The sequence below is a fragment of the Caretta caretta genome, chromosome 28 (genome assembly GCF_965140235.1).
Source record: "Caretta caretta isolate rCarCar2 chromosome 28, rCarCar1.hap1, whole genome shotgun sequence".
Classification (NCBI taxonomy): domain Eukaryota; kingdom Metazoa; phylum Chordata; order Testudines; family Cheloniidae; genus Caretta; species Caretta caretta.
In genome coordinates, this window is record NC_134233.1 from 955,695 (window position 1) to 972,837 (window position 17,143).

General features: G+C 59.0%; 1 protein-coding gene across 14 annotated transcripts in view; it reads left to right on the forward strand.

The window, feature by feature from the left end:
* Positions 1-2,092: 2,092 nt before the first annotated feature.
* The window catches only part of MINK1 (misshapen like kinase 1), a 61,819-nt gene continuing 46,768 nt past the window's right edge, over positions 2,093-17,143 (forward strand). For 12 of the 14 annotated variants that reach the window (XM_075123836.1, XM_075123839.1, XM_075123838.1 and 9 more), the window contains exon 1: positions 2,094-2,279. In XM_075123836.1, the coding sequence (XP_074979937.1) occupies positions 2,223-2,279 (57 nt within the window). In that variant the 5' untranslated portion in view covers positions 2,094-2,222. Of the gene's footprint in view, positions 2,280-17,143 lie in introns of all 14 variants that reach the window. The other 2 variants (XM_075123848.1, XM_075123849.1) reach the window with 1 other exon arrangement.

The window sequence follows — 17,143 nt, forward strand, 5'->3', positions numbered from 1 at the left end:
TGGCTGCCCGCTGCGAAGGAGCTCTGAGCTCTAGCGGTTAACGTCACGGGTGTGGAGAGGCTCTTAGCGCTGCCATTGGGGCACCGGTCAGTCAGTCCTGGCTGCCCGCTGCGAAGGAGCTCTGAGCTCTAGCGGTTATCGTCACGGGTGTGGAGAGGCTCTTAGTGCTGCCATTGGGGCACCGGTCAGTCAGTGTTGGCTGCCCGCTGCGAAGGAGCTCTGAGCTCTAGCGGTTAACGTCACGGGTGTGGAGAGGCTCTTAGCGCTGCCATTGGGGCACCGGTCAGTCAGTCCTGGCTGCCCGCTGCGAAGGAGCTCTGAGCTCTAGCGGTTAACGTCACGGGTGTGGAGAGGCTCTTAGCGCTGCCATTGGGGCGCCGGTCAGTCAGTCCTGGCTGCCCGCTGCGAAGGAGCTCTGAGCTCTAGCGGTTAACGTCACGGGTGTGGAGAGGCTCTTAGTGCTGCCATTGGGGCACCGGTCAGTCAGTGTTGGCTGCCCGCTGCGAAGGAGCTCTGAGCTCTAGCGGTTAACGTCACGGGTGTGGAGAGGCTCTTAGCGCTGTCATTGGGGCGCCGGTCAGTCAGTGTTGGCTGCCCGCTGCGAAGGAGCTCTGAGCTCTAGCGGTTAACGTCACGGGTGTGGAGAGGCTCTTAGTGCTGCCATTGGGGCACCGGTCAGTCAGTCCTGGCTGCCCGCTGCGAAGGAGCTCTGAGCTCTAGCGGTTAAAGTCACGGGTGTGGAGAGGCTCTTAGTGCTGCCATTGGGGCACCGGTCAGTCAGTGTTGGCTGCCCGCTGCGAAGGAGCTCTGAGCTCTAGCGGTTAAAGTCACGGGTGTGGAGAGGCTCTTAGCGCTGCCATTGGGGCACCGGTCAGTCAGTCCTGGCTGCCCGCTGCGAAGGAGCTCTGAGCTCTAGACGGTTAACGTCACGGGTGTGGAGAGGCTCTTAGTGCTGCCATTGGGGCACCGGTCAGTCAGTGTTGGCTGCCCGCTGCGAAGGAGCTCTGAGCTCTAGCGGTTGAAGTCACGGGTGTGGAGAGGCTCTTAGCGCTGCCATTGGGGCACCGGTCGGTCAGTCCTGGCTGCCCGCTGCGAAGGAGCTCTGAGCTCTAGCGGTTAACGTCACGGGTGTGGAGAGGCTCTTAGTGCTGCCATTGGGGCACCGGTCAGTCAGTCCTGGCTGCCCGCTGCGAAGGAGCTCTGAGCTCTAGCGGTTAAAGTCACGGGTGTGGAGAGGCTCTTAGCGCTGCCATTGGGGCACCGGTCAGTCAGTCCTGGCTGCCCGCTGCGAAGGAGCTCTGAGCTCTAGCGGTTAACGTCACGGGTGTGGAGAGGCTCTTAGCGCTGCCATTGGGGCGCCGGTCAGTCAGTCCTGGCTGCCCGCTGCGAAGGAGCTCTGAGCTCTAGCGGTTAACGTCACGGGTGGTTAGGACCTCGGGGCATCCGTCAGCCTCGCCCGGGCTGCCCGCCGCGAGGGGACAGTGCGTCCTAGCGGTTGAAGTCACGGATGGCATAAACGGGCATAGCTGGCACCTCACCAAACATCCTTGGCCGTGGGCTAACACCCTGCCCCTCAGAAACACGCCCCGCCCCCTCAGAAGCACGCCCCTCCCCCTCAGAAACACGCCCCTCCCCCTCAGGAGCACGCCCCTCCCCCACCAAGTACAGGCCCCTCCCCGCTCTGGCCTGAGGCCCCGCCCCCAGCAGGTGAAAAAGGCGGGAACACCCTCCCCCGCCTCGCGCCCTGCGCTCCCAGCCCCGCCCCGCACGTGCTGCACCTCCCCCCGCGTCTCCCACCCGGCGCCTGCGTAAATGTCACGTGGGGGAGAGACGCTGACCAGGGGACAGAGCCCGCCTTGACTCGCGGTTACGCACACGCGCCTTGCGCCGCTTTCCTCACGCGCCCCGTCTCCCACGCATGCGCGCGGGGTGAGGGGGGGGCGAGGGCGCCATGGCGCTCGATCTTGCTCTTGCGCCTCACTGTCCGCCCCGCGCATGCGCCGACCCGTGACCCTCCCCCCGCAGACGGCGCCTGCGTGCTCGGCAACCGTCTTCCGCCTCACGCGCCGCGCGCGCCCAACGGCCCACCTGCCGGCGCCTGCGCAGTGCGGCTCCGCTCGCCGCCCGGGGGCCGCCGCTGTCAGTCGGTGCGCGGAGCCCGGCGCCGGGTGGGTCCAATGGGGCCGCAGTGAGCAGCCGGCCAGGCCCAGCCCGCCCCGGACATGGCCGACCCGGCCCCCGCCCGCAGCCTGGATGACATCGACCTCTCCGCCCTCAGGGTAAGGGGGGCAGAGGGCAAAGGTCACGGCGGCCTTGGCAACGGGGTCGAGGGTCAGCGGGCCAGTGAGGGGGAGGGTCAAAGGTCAGGCTGGCCTGACGTCTGTGTGTGGGCGGGGGGTTACAGGTGAAGGGGGAGGGGCCTGATGTGGGGGGAGGGGGGAAGAGCCCCCCGCTTGGGCTGGGCCCTACGGGGGGGGGGTTCTGATGTGGGGGGAGGGGGGAAGAGCCCCCCGCTTGGGCTTGGCCCTACGGGGGGGGGGTTCTGATGTGGGGGGAGGTGGGAAGAGCCCCCCGCTTGGGCTGGGCCCTACAGGGGGGGTTCTGATGTGGGGGGAGGGGGGAAGAGCCCTCCCTCTTGGGCTGGCCCCTACGGGGGGGGGTTCTGATGTGGGGGGAGGGGGGAAGAGCCCCCCGCTTGGGCTTGGCCCCACGGGGGGGGGTTCTGATGTGGGGGGAGGGGGGAAGAGCCCCCCGCTTGGGCTGGGCCCTACGGGGGGGGGTTTCTGATGTGGGGGGAGGGGGGAAGAGACCCCCGCTTGGGCTGGGCCTTGTGTTGGGACAAGGGGGCACCTCCCCTATTCTGGGCCCTATTGTGAGGGGAGGGTTCGGGTTGGGCTAAATGAGTCGTTCCCCCCCCCCCCATTGTGGGACCTGGGAGGACACCCCCCCATCTCTGCTGGACCCTCCCCCTTGTCCCTGGGTTGGGGGATGTGACTCAAGGGATTCCCCCCCGCTCCCCCCCCCCGGAGCTGTTGCGGTGGGGTTAGGCAGATGGGGAAGTGATTAGATGGATGTGAGCCGTGTTCCCCGTTCCCCCTTGCTATCCGCCCCAGTGTCTCTGCAGCGGCTGTGGTCATTGCATTTACCCTGACTCATTGTGTCCCTTCCGTGTCACTGCAGTGACTCTGACTCCCCGTTCCTCCGCCGCTTCCCCCCTTCGTCGCTGCACTCACCCTGATCCCCGGTTCCCAGCGTCGCTGCAGTGACCCTGATTCCCTGTGTCTCCCCCCCCCCACCCTCCCAGCATCACTGCTGCTACCCTGACTCCTTGTTTTCCCCCTTTGCTCTCCTCCCCACTGGCGTTGTTGTGGTTACCCCGTTCCCCCATCTCTGCAATGATCTCACTAGCTCTTCCCCACGCATGCTGCTGCGTTACCCTGTTCTCTCCTCCCCCGTCTCTCCTATTTCACCGATGGTGCCCAGCCTCTGCGTTCCTAACCGGTGCAGCAGTGGGCAGTGCAGGGAGGGCACATGTTGGTAGCTGGCTCAGGGGGCAGAGTGGGGAGCTGTTGCTGCAGTGGTTCATGCCTGGTAGCACTTAGGCATGGATCATGGGGTCACTGTCCTGGCCCACATCAACCTGCTAGACCCCAAATCCGATTTTCAAATGTTGAATAACCGCCCCGTCTTGGAGTATTCTCCTCTGCTGTGCTGGGCTGGTGGTAAATCACCCTCAATCAAGCCCCCCACACTGCCAGCGCCCTTGTGTGGGAATGGTGATTCTGACATCCCCGGCTCTGCAGTGCTAACAAGCAGGAGTTCTTTAGGCCATCGCCACAAAACCTTGGCAATGCAACGTGGCGGCTCTGCTCAGGATTGAGGCGAGCTGGTGAATAATGATTAGCCTGGCATGCCAGGGGTTTCATGCAGAGTACAGAGCAGAGCTTCTGCATTGGAGCATTCATTCCCTCGACCTTGAGGGATTACGTACGCCAATGGGAGAACCCCTCCTGGCGGGGTAGATAGTGTCTACGCAGAAGTGCTATCGGTGTAGTGTCTCGTGTAGAGAAGCCCTGAGATCAATGTAGTTATACCAGTATAATCACCTATAATAATGAGGCTATATATATATAATAAAGGCTAATGCTTTTCGTCCGTCGATCATTATACCCACTCCCTGCCTCAGTTTCCCCATCTGTAAAACGGGGATGTGCCTTATCAAAGGTCACCTAACAGATCAGCGTCAGAGCTCTGAATAGAAGGTCTCCCAGTGCTCTAGCCAAGGCAACACCTGCCTTTATACCAGTATAATTAGATCTTCCCCATAACCGTGGTGCTGGTACCAGTATAAAATGAGTCGCTGGCCCGAAGTCCCTGGCAAAGCATTTCCCTTTTTACAGGAACCCTAGTTTATAATTGTGTTTAATGGGAACGAACCGAGGTGCCGGCTGCAGGTCGGCCTGTGCTGTGAATTCTCGCCTCCCTCAGCAGAACAGCTCCGGAACGCTTTGGAATGTGATTACATCTCTTTTCAAACCACCGTCTATCTCACAGACAAACGAGGGAGGTTTCGTAACGCTGGCTCTGTGCAGATGTCATTGCTGGTGGGTGGATAGAACTTCTTCCCAGCTGGCTGCAGTCTTTCTGTCCTTCCCAAAGGATCCCCAACATCTCCCTGCCTTATTCAGGTGGTAGCAGCCAGTCATGGACTCCGCAGATCACAGGGAGAAAATATCCGGTACCAAGGTGCTCTTTAATCTGTCAGAAAGGCAGCACACAAACCAACGGCTGGCAGATAAAGCCAGACAAATTCACGTGAGAAATAAGGCACAGGTTTTGTACAGTGTGGGTGATTAACCGGTGGCCCAAACTGCCTACAGCAGTGGTAGATTCTCCATCTCACCAGATGATGTGGAATGAAAATGGAAGTCAGCGCATTTAAAACTGACCAAAGGACATATGCTGTACACTGCATTTAAAACTGACCAAAGGACATATGCTGTACACTGCATTTAAAAAGTATGTGGAACTCAGTGCCACAAGAGGCCAAGAGTTTAGCGAGATTTAAACAAATGATCCGACGTTTTATGTGGGTAATAGTAAGGGTTAAAAAGAAAAACAAGAGTTAGACTCTCGCTCTTCAGGGCACAAGCACGACTCATGCTCAGATAAATTGGTTAGTCTCTAAGGTGCCACAAGTATTCCTTTTCTTTTTGCGAATACAGACTAACACGGCTGTTCCTCTGAGACTCATCCTCTGTGTAACAGAGACAGGTTATCCCGTGGCTGCAGGGTTTCTTGTCTCCAACAGCTGTTACAAGGCTCTGGGCTGAATGGACCCTGGTTCTGGCGACTCTTTTGCTGATAGAAACTGCGGTGCCAGTAGGGTGGAATGCAACAATTGTTCAACAGGGCCCAGTGTTTTAGGACAGGAAGTGACGCATTTCTTATCTGATTGGAAGTGCAGGGGCTGGGCATGGTGCATTTCTGGAGTAAACCCTGGTATGCATCAGCCTTTGCTAAATGGCAACCTAAGCACAGAATCTGCTCGTCCCATCTGGTTTGCCCCGATTCATAGAGGAAAGCCAGGAGAGACTGTTAGATAATCTAGTACCCTACAGGCAAGAGAATTTCACCCAGCTCCCACTGTATTGAGCGTAAGAATTGTGCTGGGCTAAAGCGTCTTCCAGAGAGGCTCCAGTCTGGATGGGAAGGCAGAAAGAGATGGGAAATCCACCCCTGCCCTGGGGACCTTGTTTCAATGGTTAATCACTCACGCTGTGGGAAGCATATGCCTTATTTCTAATGGGAATTTGCATGGCTTTAGCTTCCAGCTGTTTACTCCCCATGTAGGTACTTACAGACCGTGATTAATGTCTTTGGTAAGATGAATACTTTGAGCTGCTTTGTGAGGCGTGGTTGCCAGCTTGTCGATCCTCCTTATAGCTCTTGTCTAAACCCTCTCCCATGTTTCATCATCATCGTTTTTAAAGTGTGGATGCGAGCGCTGGACACGATATCATTGCCACTCGCTGGGAGCTCATGGCTGACTTCTCAGGATTTCCCAAAAGGCCACGCTTACCCCCTGCCAGTGGGGACGGGGTCTTAATTTCGCTACTTGGGTTCTGACTTACCTGGTCTGAGCGGTGATTGGTCACTTGCCAGGGATATTTGGCTGGAAGGCACACAGTGTTCAAAAGTGCAGCGTGAGACGAGAGCCAAAAACTAACCCCAAACCCAGCCAGCCAGGTGGTGCATCTGTCTGTATCCATGTGTGGAGAAGGCAATGTGTTGGGCTTTGCTGCTTCAGATTGAAATGGGGGGGTGCTAATACCCATGACCCAGTCCGAGCTGGGAGCTGTCTGGCTGCCCTAACTGGAATGACTGCCCCATCTGCATCAAGAAGTCTTCCCACGGTTGCTGCTGAGCGGGGGCTGGCGGTGTTCAGAGCCTTAGTGCAGACATGGTGCTGGGGACTGTGTGGAAAGGCTTTCTCTGCGTGGGGCTAGAGTCATAAAGGATCTGGCTTCCTGTACAGTGCAGGCCCTGAATGGATCCCTGTGTGAACTGAGCAGATCTCTTAGAAAAACTTCCCACCCCTTCTGTCCATGCACCCATGGCCAGAAGCTGGGACTGGCTGACGGGCTGGATCACTCAGTAATCACCCTGTTCCGTTCGTTCTCTCTGAAGCATCTGGCCCGGGCCGCTTCGGTGGGCTAGACGAACCATCAGTCTGAGCCAGTGTGGCCGTTCATATGTTCATCTTGATGGAAAAATTGCCACGGCAGCCCTAGTGCTTAATCCCCCTCACTGTTAACATGCCACGCCTGCTTTCCAGCCTGTGTTTGTCTCGCTTCGATTTCCAGCCCTTGGGTCGGGTTAGACCATTCGCTGCTAGACTGAAGAGCCCGGTGTTAAACATTTGTGCCCCACGTAGGTGCTGATCAAGCCACCCCTTAGCCCCTTGGATTGCGCTCCTGCCATCTCTCCTTATAAGGCAGGCTTTCCCTTCCTTCCTGAACTGCAGACGCCCAAACATGACAACAGTGTCCTAGGGTGCCTTGCTCCTATGTGAGATTCCCCTGTGGGTGCATCTGAGGGTGGCGTTAGCCTTTGCATCAGAAGCTGCCACACAGACACCACCCCAAGACCGAGATCGGGGTCCCCCCATGCCAGGTACTGTACAAACATATTGTAAGAGACAGCCCCCCCCACCCCATGATCTTTAAGGCTGTGTGAAAATTGAGGTCCAAAATTTCCTTGAGCAACTTTTTATACACCCCACAAGTTTCTGCAAACTGGAGTGAGATGTGTCAAATCGGCCTCCAGGTGCAGGGGGTCACAAAACCCCTGTTTCTACAGGGCCTGCACTGACTGTCCCAAACCGCAACTTCAGCGCACCCCAGATTCAGCTTTTGAACCCAACTATTAAAATCAATCACAACTTTGTTCCAGCCTCAAGCCTCTTACAATCTAGGGGCCCGGTCCACATTGCATCGCATTGGGAGCTCCTGTCCAGCTAACTCTCCACCGTGACCCCCTACTCCTTTTTGGATGGGGTGGTCTTTCTGGCTGTCACGGACTCACAGGTCATGGCCACTCTTGGACCCGTGCGGTCTGTGGGGGGAACCCCCTTCAGTGAGACAGCCCTTCTCGGGGGTCCACTCTTTCTCGTGGGTTAAGCCCCCCCCATCCTGGAACCACCCCTCTCTGAGCCTTAGCACGCCTGTCTCTGCCGTGGGCCCCTTGGGGAGACCCCCAGGGCCTCCACTCCCAGTGGGAATAATGCCCCCTGATCTCTAGACTGGAGTGACTCTCAGCAAACATAAAACAGAAAGGTTTATTGAACGTTTGACCCCAGCATAGGAAACTCCTCAGGCTTGGTCTCCCTCAACACAGTACATCCAAGTCTCTCCTGCATCCAGCGGGGCTCTGCCTGCTCCCTCCCTCCAGCCCCGAGCCCCCCTGCTTCCCAGCTGGGCATCTCCTATCACCTCCCCCAAGCCCCACCTCTGTCCATTGTCTTCTCTCTAGGTAAACAGGGTCGCCTGGGCCCCCTCTCCCCTCATCTGTCCTCTGGCCCCTCTGGCTGGGACTGGCTGGTCAGGTCACCGGGGGGGGTCCTCTCTTCGCAGCCCTTTGTCCTCCCACTGGCCAGAACCAGCTCATGGTCTCCCCTGCAGTTATGGCTCCACCCCGCTTTGTGCTAGCTAGTCCTCTGCAGGGCTGACTGTGGTGTGCTGGCTCTACTCGCTGGGCTGGTACCTGGGAGATCTGAGTTCAATTCCCAGGTCCTCCAGCACAGGCTGCCTGCATTACCGTGGGGAAACTGAGGCCTGGAGAGATGCAGTGACCAAACGGGAGCTGCTGCTGAGTCTGACACCAAGGCCGGGTGCTGCAGCTGCTGGCTTCGTGTCACTCCGAGGGCGTCTTCCGCTCGGCGTTGGCATTCGAATCCAGGCCGTGCGCCTGAGGTGTTCAGCGCAGTGCGAGTTGCGAGGTAGAACTTGTTGACTGCAGTGTGTGTCTTTGGATCTGATAAAAAGAACAGGGGGACTCGTGGCACCTTAGAGACTAACCAGTTTATCTGAGCATGAGCTTTCCTGAGCTACAGCTCACTTCACACGTTCCTGCTCTTGTGGCTTCTGTCCTTGAACTCGCATCGTGCGGCTCTAGCTCGTGGATGCGAAATAAAGGAAGAGACGGAGCTAATAAGGGCTTTTAATGTCTAACGGTCCACATGTTCCTGCCTGGCTCCCTGCTGATACAAAGGCTCACAGCCACCGAAAAATCCACTTTAGAAACAGCTTTTGTATTCTCCTTGTCCTGGCCGAGATTAGGGGGGCCCTTGGCTGTGCTGAGCACTGCCCAGAGGCCCCCGCTCCCTGACCGAGATTGGGGCAGAGCACTGCCTGCCACCTCCCCCCTCCCTGACCGAGATTGGGCGGGAAGCGATGCGCGTACACACACACACCCTGAGAGGGTGGGGAGCGCTGCCTGGCACCGCCCTCACCCCCCCACACACCGAGATTGGGGGGGAACACTGCCCGTCACTGCCCTCCCCCACCCCCAACCAAGATCGGAGGGTCCTCGCCTCTGCTGGGCGCTACACAGGTCCATAGCAAGAGACATCCCTGTGCCAAACAGCTGACAATCTGAGGAGATGTGCTGGGAAGGGAAAAGTTGCGTGTCGACAAGGGACTTGCCCAAGTCCCCCAGCAGGTCGAAGGCAGAGCTGGTCTCATTGTCTGGACTGCGCTTCATTGAACAATCGCTGGAGAGCCCCAGCAGGGTCTTCAGCAGGGAGCAGAGACTGCTGCAGATGAAACGCCTGAGGCTGGAGTGGCCAGCAGGTGCTGAGACCATCTTCCGCCTCTAGGTCACAGGTTCAAAGCAGGCCGGCTGCGTGCTGAGCTGTGGGTCTGGAGGGAATGTGGATGCCTGCCTGGTTCCACAGGCTGTACAGACCCCACCTCCAGGGGTGCTATCCCAGCCCTGCAGGCACGGCAGACGCTGCTGCTAGAGAGGCAGTCTGCTCCCCGGGCCAGGGCATTGGGCTCAGGACACCTGGTTCTGTTCCCAACCCTTTGGTCTGCGTGCAGCGCCTAGCACAGTGGGATCCTGGGCCTTGACGGAGCACCTGGGGACTGCCGTAATGCCCTGAACGTACAGCACCTGGCACAGAAGGGTCCTGGGCCCTGACAGGGCGCCTGGGGGCTGCCATAATACCCCTAACGTACAGTGCCTGGCACATGGGGGTCCTGGGCCCTGACGGGGTGCCTGGGGACTGCTGTAATACCCCTAATGTACAGTACCTGGCACATCAGGGCCCAGGATCCCACTGTGCCAGGCACTGTACGTTCAGGGCATTACAGCATTCCCCAGGCATGTGGCTGAGCTGGGAATTGCACCCTGGACTCTTCTGCCTCAGGGCATTGTGAGGAGCTCAGTTGGCAGCGTTCTGGCTCCTTTGGCAATTCTGCCGTTGGTGGTTTGGGCCCGGGGTTGCGAGCTGGGGGTGGGGGTGCGTTGGGGGTTGGCGGAGGGGCCGCAGGCCTGGCCCGGGGGGTAACATGCCGAGCCCGTGGCGATGGTCCTTGCGTTAAACAACAGCAGCAGCAGAGTTCCCCAGCTGGCTGACCTGCCTCTCTGGTGCGAACGGGGTGGGGTGCTTCTCTGCTCTCTGCCTGGACTGGATGTGCCCCAACCTGCCCCAAGTCAGCTGCGGAGCAAACCTCTCCCTTTTCGGAGCTGGTCTAGCGCTGGATTTGGGGAGGGGGCATGGGCTGCTCCCCTCAGGGTGCTTTTGGCCCAGAGGCGCATGCTGCAGTGTCTCGTGCGGTGGGGGCCTACTCCTTGGCTGGAGAGCGAAGTCCTGTGGGGCTTCCGCGCTGGATCCCCGGCTGCAAAAGGCTCGTTGCAGGATGGTTCATGCTGGGAGTCTGAGAGTGCGGAGCTGGGGCGCTGGACAGGTCTGGAGGAAAGGTCCCTGCCTCAGTGGAGGTTTGTGGGGAGAGCTGCCCAGACTCCTGGTGTAATTGCCCCAGGTACAACACCGCCCCCCAGCTGGTGGCCTCTATTGTGCCGGGCACTACACAGCCAGAGTAAAGCAGTGCCAGCCCTGGGAGTCATGGTCTAATCAGACAAGGCGGAGATCTTATCCCCATTGTACAGATAGGGGAATTGAGGCCCGGAGACGCAGGGACTCCCCCAGGGTTTTCCGTAGATTCAGGGCAGCAGGGACCATTGTGATCACAGGCTGGAGAACTGCCCCCAGATCACGCAGACAGTCTGGAGCAGAGCTGAAAATCCCAGGTGGCTGGGATGGATTTCACGCTGGCTTTGGGGAGCCCCGACCTCCTTTTGTAGTCTGGTGTCTGACCAAGCCCACCTTCCGGCAGAAGGCTTCATGTAGCTGCACGACTCCTGATTCCCCTTTTCCATACACCTGCCGTGAAATGCAAATCAATACCTTGTGTGGTGGCCGCGGATCTGCCTTGTTGTGATTTACTGCTGAGGGTGGGACGTGCTGGGTAACTCCCCGCTCTGCCGTGGGCTGTGGGAGAAAGCAGCGCCGTGGGGCTGACTGAACATAACATGGGAGCGGCCATACTAAGTCGGAGCAAACGTCCATCTAGCCCAGTGTCCTGTCTTCCAACAGTGGCCAATGCCAGGTGCCCCAGAGGGAATGAATCATCCAGTGATCCGTCTCCTGTCACTCATCCCCAGCTTCTGGCAAACAGGGGCTAGGGACACCAGCCCTGCCCAGCCTGGCTAATAGCCACTGCTGGACCATCCTCCAGGAATGTATCTAGTTCTTTTTTGAATCCTATTAAGTCTGAAATTAACTGAAATTAACTGATGCTGAAGCGCTAAAGGGAAACCTTATTCATCATTCTGGAGCTCAGCAAAACTGCTTTACGATCTCCTTAAAGCGGGATCGGGGCCTTTCCGAAGCCCTGCCCTGGGCCTGTCCAGCTTCCCCCCCGTCCTTTTTCTTTGTGGCACAGGGAGCTCTCTGCAGCGAGGCCTGCTGTCTAATTAGCAAAGGCAGGCAACCCACAGCACCTCACACATTTAAGTGATGTTTCTCGGCTGGAAATAAGGTGACCTCATTGTTGTCTGGGAGGAGAAGGAATAGCCCCATGATGGGGGCTCGTGGGTGGGGGGAGACAGCCTGCACACGGCTGGAGCTGGGTATGTTAGCAATGCGTATTGGCTCTCCAGGGACAGCATGAATTTGCTGAGCTCTGAGGCTCACTGAGGGCCATGTGGCTGGTGACCCAGGTGATGGGAGAGGAGTGCTGCAGATGTGGGTCAGCGTGATCTAGTGGGTCCAGCAGTGGGCTAGGACACGAGAGACCCAGCTTCTGTTCCCAGATCTGCCACTGAGCGACCTTGGGCGAGTCCCTTCACCGCCTCATGCCTCAGTTTCCCCTGCCTGTCCAGTGAGTGTAATAATCCCCAGCGTGAAGTGCTGTGAGATCTGTAAATGGAAAGCGCAAGGTATCATTAGTATTTGGGGGGGCTGCATGGCTCGTGGGAAGGGATCACTGCTGCATGGGGACTCATGGGCAATGAGGAATCATTTGGCCTGTTAACCTTGGCTCAGAGGGCCCAAGGCTGCTGGATATTCCCCCTGTGCGTGATCCCAGGCTAAAAAAGTCGCTGGAGGAGGATGGCTTCATGGTTCAGGCTGGGACTTAGGACGCCCGGCTGCGTAGTGGACCGGGCCCCTAGATTGTAAGAGGCTTGAGGCTGGAACAAAGTTGTGATTGATTTTAATAGTTGGGTTCAAAAGCTGAATCTGGGGTGCGCTGAAGTTGCGGTTTGGGGCTGTCAGTGCAGGCACTGTAGAAACGGGGGTTTTGCGACCCCCCTGCACCTGGAGGCCGATTTGACACATCTCACTCCAGTTTGCAGAAACTTGTGGGGTGTATAAAAAGTTGCTCAAGGAAATTTTGGACCTCAATTTTCATACAAAGCCTTAAAGATCATGGGGTGGGGGGGGGCTGTCTCTTACAATATGTTTGTACCGTACTTGGCATGGGGGGGACCCCTATCTTGGTCTTGGGGTGGTGTCTGTGTGGCAGCTTCTGATCTAGGCTGGGACCTCCAGGGTGCTACAGTGATCAATAACTCCCAGCTGAAACCTACCGTGGGGGGGAACTTGCTTTCTGTGCAGTTCCCCTCAGGGTGGGCTTTGCCGTGAGGAACATGGGGGGCGCAGCTGCAGGTTCCTATCTCGATATATAGGGGGAAGATCGGAAATGCCTGCTCCGGACAGAGGCGTCCTGTGATGAAGTGGGACTGTTCTTAATGTTTCCTCTGAATAGGCTGGGGGTGCCTCAGTTTCCCCTAGGCAGTTCTTAAGTCTCTAGGGGGTGGGATAAGGGTGTAGGATCATTGCAGAGCCCTAGAGGGCAGGTGTACGCAGGGGTCTGGACACAGAGAATGGCCGACACCCTGTTTCCTGGCTACTGATGGAGAGGTGAGAGCTAAAGGGTTGGAGAAAGAAGGAATCCGGTGACCTCCTGGCCCGGGAAAGGGACAAAGCCCAGAGGAGGAGGGGCTGGGGGGAGTTTCAGTTTGGGGCTGGCTGGGACATGGAGTGAAGGGCAGACGGGGTTGTCTGGCTCACTGCCCCCCAAAATGGACCCGGCTGAGGGGTCCTGGTCTCTGCACCTACAAGCTCTGTGTCAGACCATGTTCCTGTCGTCTAATAAACCTTCTGTGTTACTGGCTGGCTGAGAGTCCCGTCTGACTGCAGAGTTGGGGGGCAGGACCCTCTGGCTTCCCCAGGACCCTGCCTGGGTGGACTCGCTGGGGGAAGCGCACGGAGAGGCAGAGGAAGCTGAAGGCTCCGAGGTCAGACCCAGGAAGGGGGAAGCCGGGTGAGCTGTGTGTCCTGCAGACAGGCTGCTCCCCGAGAGGAGACTTCCCCAGAGTCCTGCCTGGCTTCGTAGGGAGCAGTTCCAGGGCATCGCCCGGAGACTTCGTGACACTTCCCTGGCCTGCTTTGCCAGCAGCTGCCGGTTTCTGACGCCTCGCCGCTGGTGGGCACCAGGCTGTAGTTTGAAGGGATTGGGGGTTCCCCATCTTACTGCCCCCCATACCTCTGCGCTGGGGTGGTCTACAGCTGTGGATGCTGGGTGGTCTTGCTGTGCCTGCCATGCAGGTCCAGAAGTGACAAGCACCAACACACATGCAGCTGCGGAAGAGATGCCCTGGGTGGTGCAGGGCCGAGTGGCTGGGGGTCACACAGACCCCCACACCCCAATCTGAGGGCCTCTCTGAAGGGCCAAGCCCTGAACAGACCCATCGCAAGTTGCTCCCAGCCCTGAGGAGAGCAGGAAAGATGGTTCCCCCCCTCCCTCTTACAGCTGGGAACTGAGGCACAGAAGCGAAGTGAAGTGGCCAGGGTCACACAGGGAGCTTGTGGCAGAGCTGGGAAATGAACTCAGGTCTCTGAGTCCCATCCGGTCCGTTAACCACAAAGGCAGCCTTGCTGTCTCCCAAGCCCACTCCCCTCCCAGAGCTGGGGAGAAAACCCAGGAGTCCTGGCTCCCAGCCTCTCTGCTCTAACCCACCAGACCACACTTCCCTCCCAGAGCTGGGGAGAGAACCCTGAAGTCCTGGCTCCTGGGCCCCTTCCTCAAACCCTAGACTCCAGCTGCTGCCTGGCTGCCACTGAGAATGAGTGCCATATTGCCAGCTGGCAGGGAGTAGGGCTGATTGGGTCATGTTTGAACCTGCCTGAGATGCAGACTCCGGGCCAGCTCTGTGCCAACGGGAGGTACGTTGTCTGGGGAGAACGCCGCGGGGCAGGGAAGGGATTGTGGTGTTCCAGGATGGGCCATTCCACCCCAGCATTGCCCATGCGCCGGCTTCCCCAGGTTCTCCGCTCTGCATTGTGCCAGCAGCCTGTGGGGCCAGGGGGTGGGTGGATGGCTTTGCGAAGGGAGGTGGCTGAGAAGCCTGGGTCCTCTGAACAGACCAGCCAGGGCTTGCCTGCATCCCCTGTGCCTTCCCCCAGCCATGCTCTTGGTTGTGTTTTGAATCTCTTCCTCTCCCAACCCCGGGTGTCCCCGTTATCTGTAGAAATGTCTGAGGGCCCTTGAATGCAGCTCTCATGGCAGTGAGTTCCGCAGGCTAATTCATGGGTGGGGCACGAGCCTAGAGGTGGCAGAGCCAAGCTCAATTTCCTGCTCTGCCACAGACTTCTTGTGTGACACTGGGCCAGTCACTCAGCTGCTCCGTGCCTCGGTTTCCCCATCTGACCAGCGGGGATCCTTGCCATGCCAGCTGTGACGATCAATACACTGAAGGGTGTGAGGCTGCGGTGGGAACCATACATTGATTACGGGGCTCCTATAGAGAGAGTCTGACAAAAATCTACTGGAGTGCCATCTAGCCTGAACCCTTGGGTCAGAGAATCCCGCCCACTAGCCCCTGTATTTAGCCGAACTAAAGCTCCCAGAAAAGCTCCAGCCTGGGTCAGACGCCCCCAAGAGATGGAGATGCCCCCCCAAAACAGGCCTTTGGCTGGCACGAGTGGGAGCCATGTCCTTTCACCACCTCATACTGGGGACTTCCACGGGTCTTTCGAATTACATGGAGAGTGAGGGCCAACAAACCCAGCTGGGCTTGAAAGGTTCTCGTCCTCCTTCAGATGTCTGTGTGTGCCGGTAGCTGCCGGGGGCTGTGCATTGTACAAACACTCTGAGGGCTTTGTGTGGGGGTGGGAGGGGGGCTTGGGCTTACACACGTCCACACTACAGCATAGCCAGTATCCTAGACAGCACAAGGAAACCGTGCTCACAGGGAGTCTGCAGCAGAGCCAGGATTTGAACCCAGATCTCCTGCCTCCCAGCCCAGTGCTCTTAGTTACAAGCCCCTTGCCACCCGTCTGTCCTTCTCGTGCTCCGTGTCGGCTTTCTGCGTGTAACTGGGGGTCGTCTGCCAGGCGCTGGGCTGTGTCACGCTGCCTGGGGTGTAGGTGGAGCGTCACTGAGATGAACTGGGGGACTTCTCAGGAGACTGAGCTCCAGTCTGAGCTGGGGACCCCCCCACCAGCCTGAGGAGTGGCTCCCCATGGTCAGCCCCCCTCCCTAGATCGTGCTGGGAGCGCTGTCGCGAGTGGGTTTGAGATGCCCAGGGCCCCCCCTGGAGGCTGGCATGCCCTGCGTGGTGCTGGGGTGGGCGCACAGTGGGGGCGATGTTCTTGGAGGGGGGCAAGGACGCTAGGGCTGCGTCTCCCTGGGCCTCGCTGAACGCTTTGATCCAGCAGGGGCCTTTCTGCGGCTGCTAGACGGGAAGCTCTCTGGGGCAGCACCTGGCTCTGGGTGCAGTGCCCGGTGTGATGAGGGGCACCTGATCTCAGGTGCTGGGTGTCTGTGCAGTGCCGGCATGGTGCCACCCCATCTTGGTGAGTTAGAGCCGGGGGGGCCTGGGAGCCAGGATTCCTGGGTTCTCTCCCCAGCTCTAGGAGGGGCATGGGTTGTGGGGGTGGGGAGCAGGGAGTCCGTACACTTGGATTCCTTCCCTTGCCAGCTCTCCTCTCTAAACGCAGGCTGTTCTCTCTCTGAGGGAATGAGGGTGGGTCGGGAAGCTGGCAAGCGCTCCGAGTACAAAGTCCTGTTGACTCTGGAGGTGTGACCTGGATTGCCGTGCCAGGAAGGGGGCGGGAAGGAGGCTCTTGCTGGGCCCCCAGAAGGGCAATCCAGGGGCAGAAACGTGGTGTCCTGAAGAGAATACCCAGCTCCAATCCCATTCTCCAAGATAAACACCGGTTCCTTGGATTCCCAGCTCTCCCTCCCACCCACTGCCTGGCTCACCCCTGCACTCCTCTCCCATGCTCCCGTCTGCCCCGGGTCCCAGCCCCACACAGCTGATTGTCCTGGGTGGATTGCTTGGACTCCCTGTCTGCTAACGCTGCTGATTCTCTAGGAGTGCCTGACCCCCAGCCATGCGGACCACTGCACGGAGCCCAGCCAGTATCGGAGCCCCTGTTGTCCCCGGCCTGCACAGACTCACGCCACGGCCCCTGTGGTGCTGAGCATGGCACAGACCCCCCCATTTGAAATTGGGACCCGTTGTGCCAGGCACTGGACAGGGCCCCATCGTGCCAGACAGAGGGCCGACCCCCACAGAGATCAAGGCCCCCCGTTGTGCGAGGCAGTCCCTGTCCCAAGCTTCAAGTCTACGCAAAGGCTGGGACGGAGGGGAAATCGCAGGGGCCCAGAGCGGGGAAGGGACTTGCCTGAGGTCTCCCAGCGCCAGCAGGGACCAGAAGCCCAGTCCCCTGACTCCCAGCCCAGCGGCCTACCCGCTAGGCCGTGCTATCTCTGTGCCTCAGCATGCTGGGGATTGCAGCTTGCCACCGGGCAGAGAATTCCCACAATCCCCCCAGCGGCCGGGCGTCATCCCCACAGGGTAACCTGGCGCACCGCCGCATTGTGGGTCGCTTGCCCAGAAGGCATTGCTGCCGAGGCAGCTCAGCCCGATGGTGGGGCTGGCGTACGCTGACCTGCCCCAGCGGGTAGCACCACCCCAGGGCTGCGAGCACGGATCCTGGCGTCCGGGCAGGAGAGGGGAGCAGAAAGCCCTGCTAGCTGGCCTCTGTCCCAGGCCCCTTGTGACC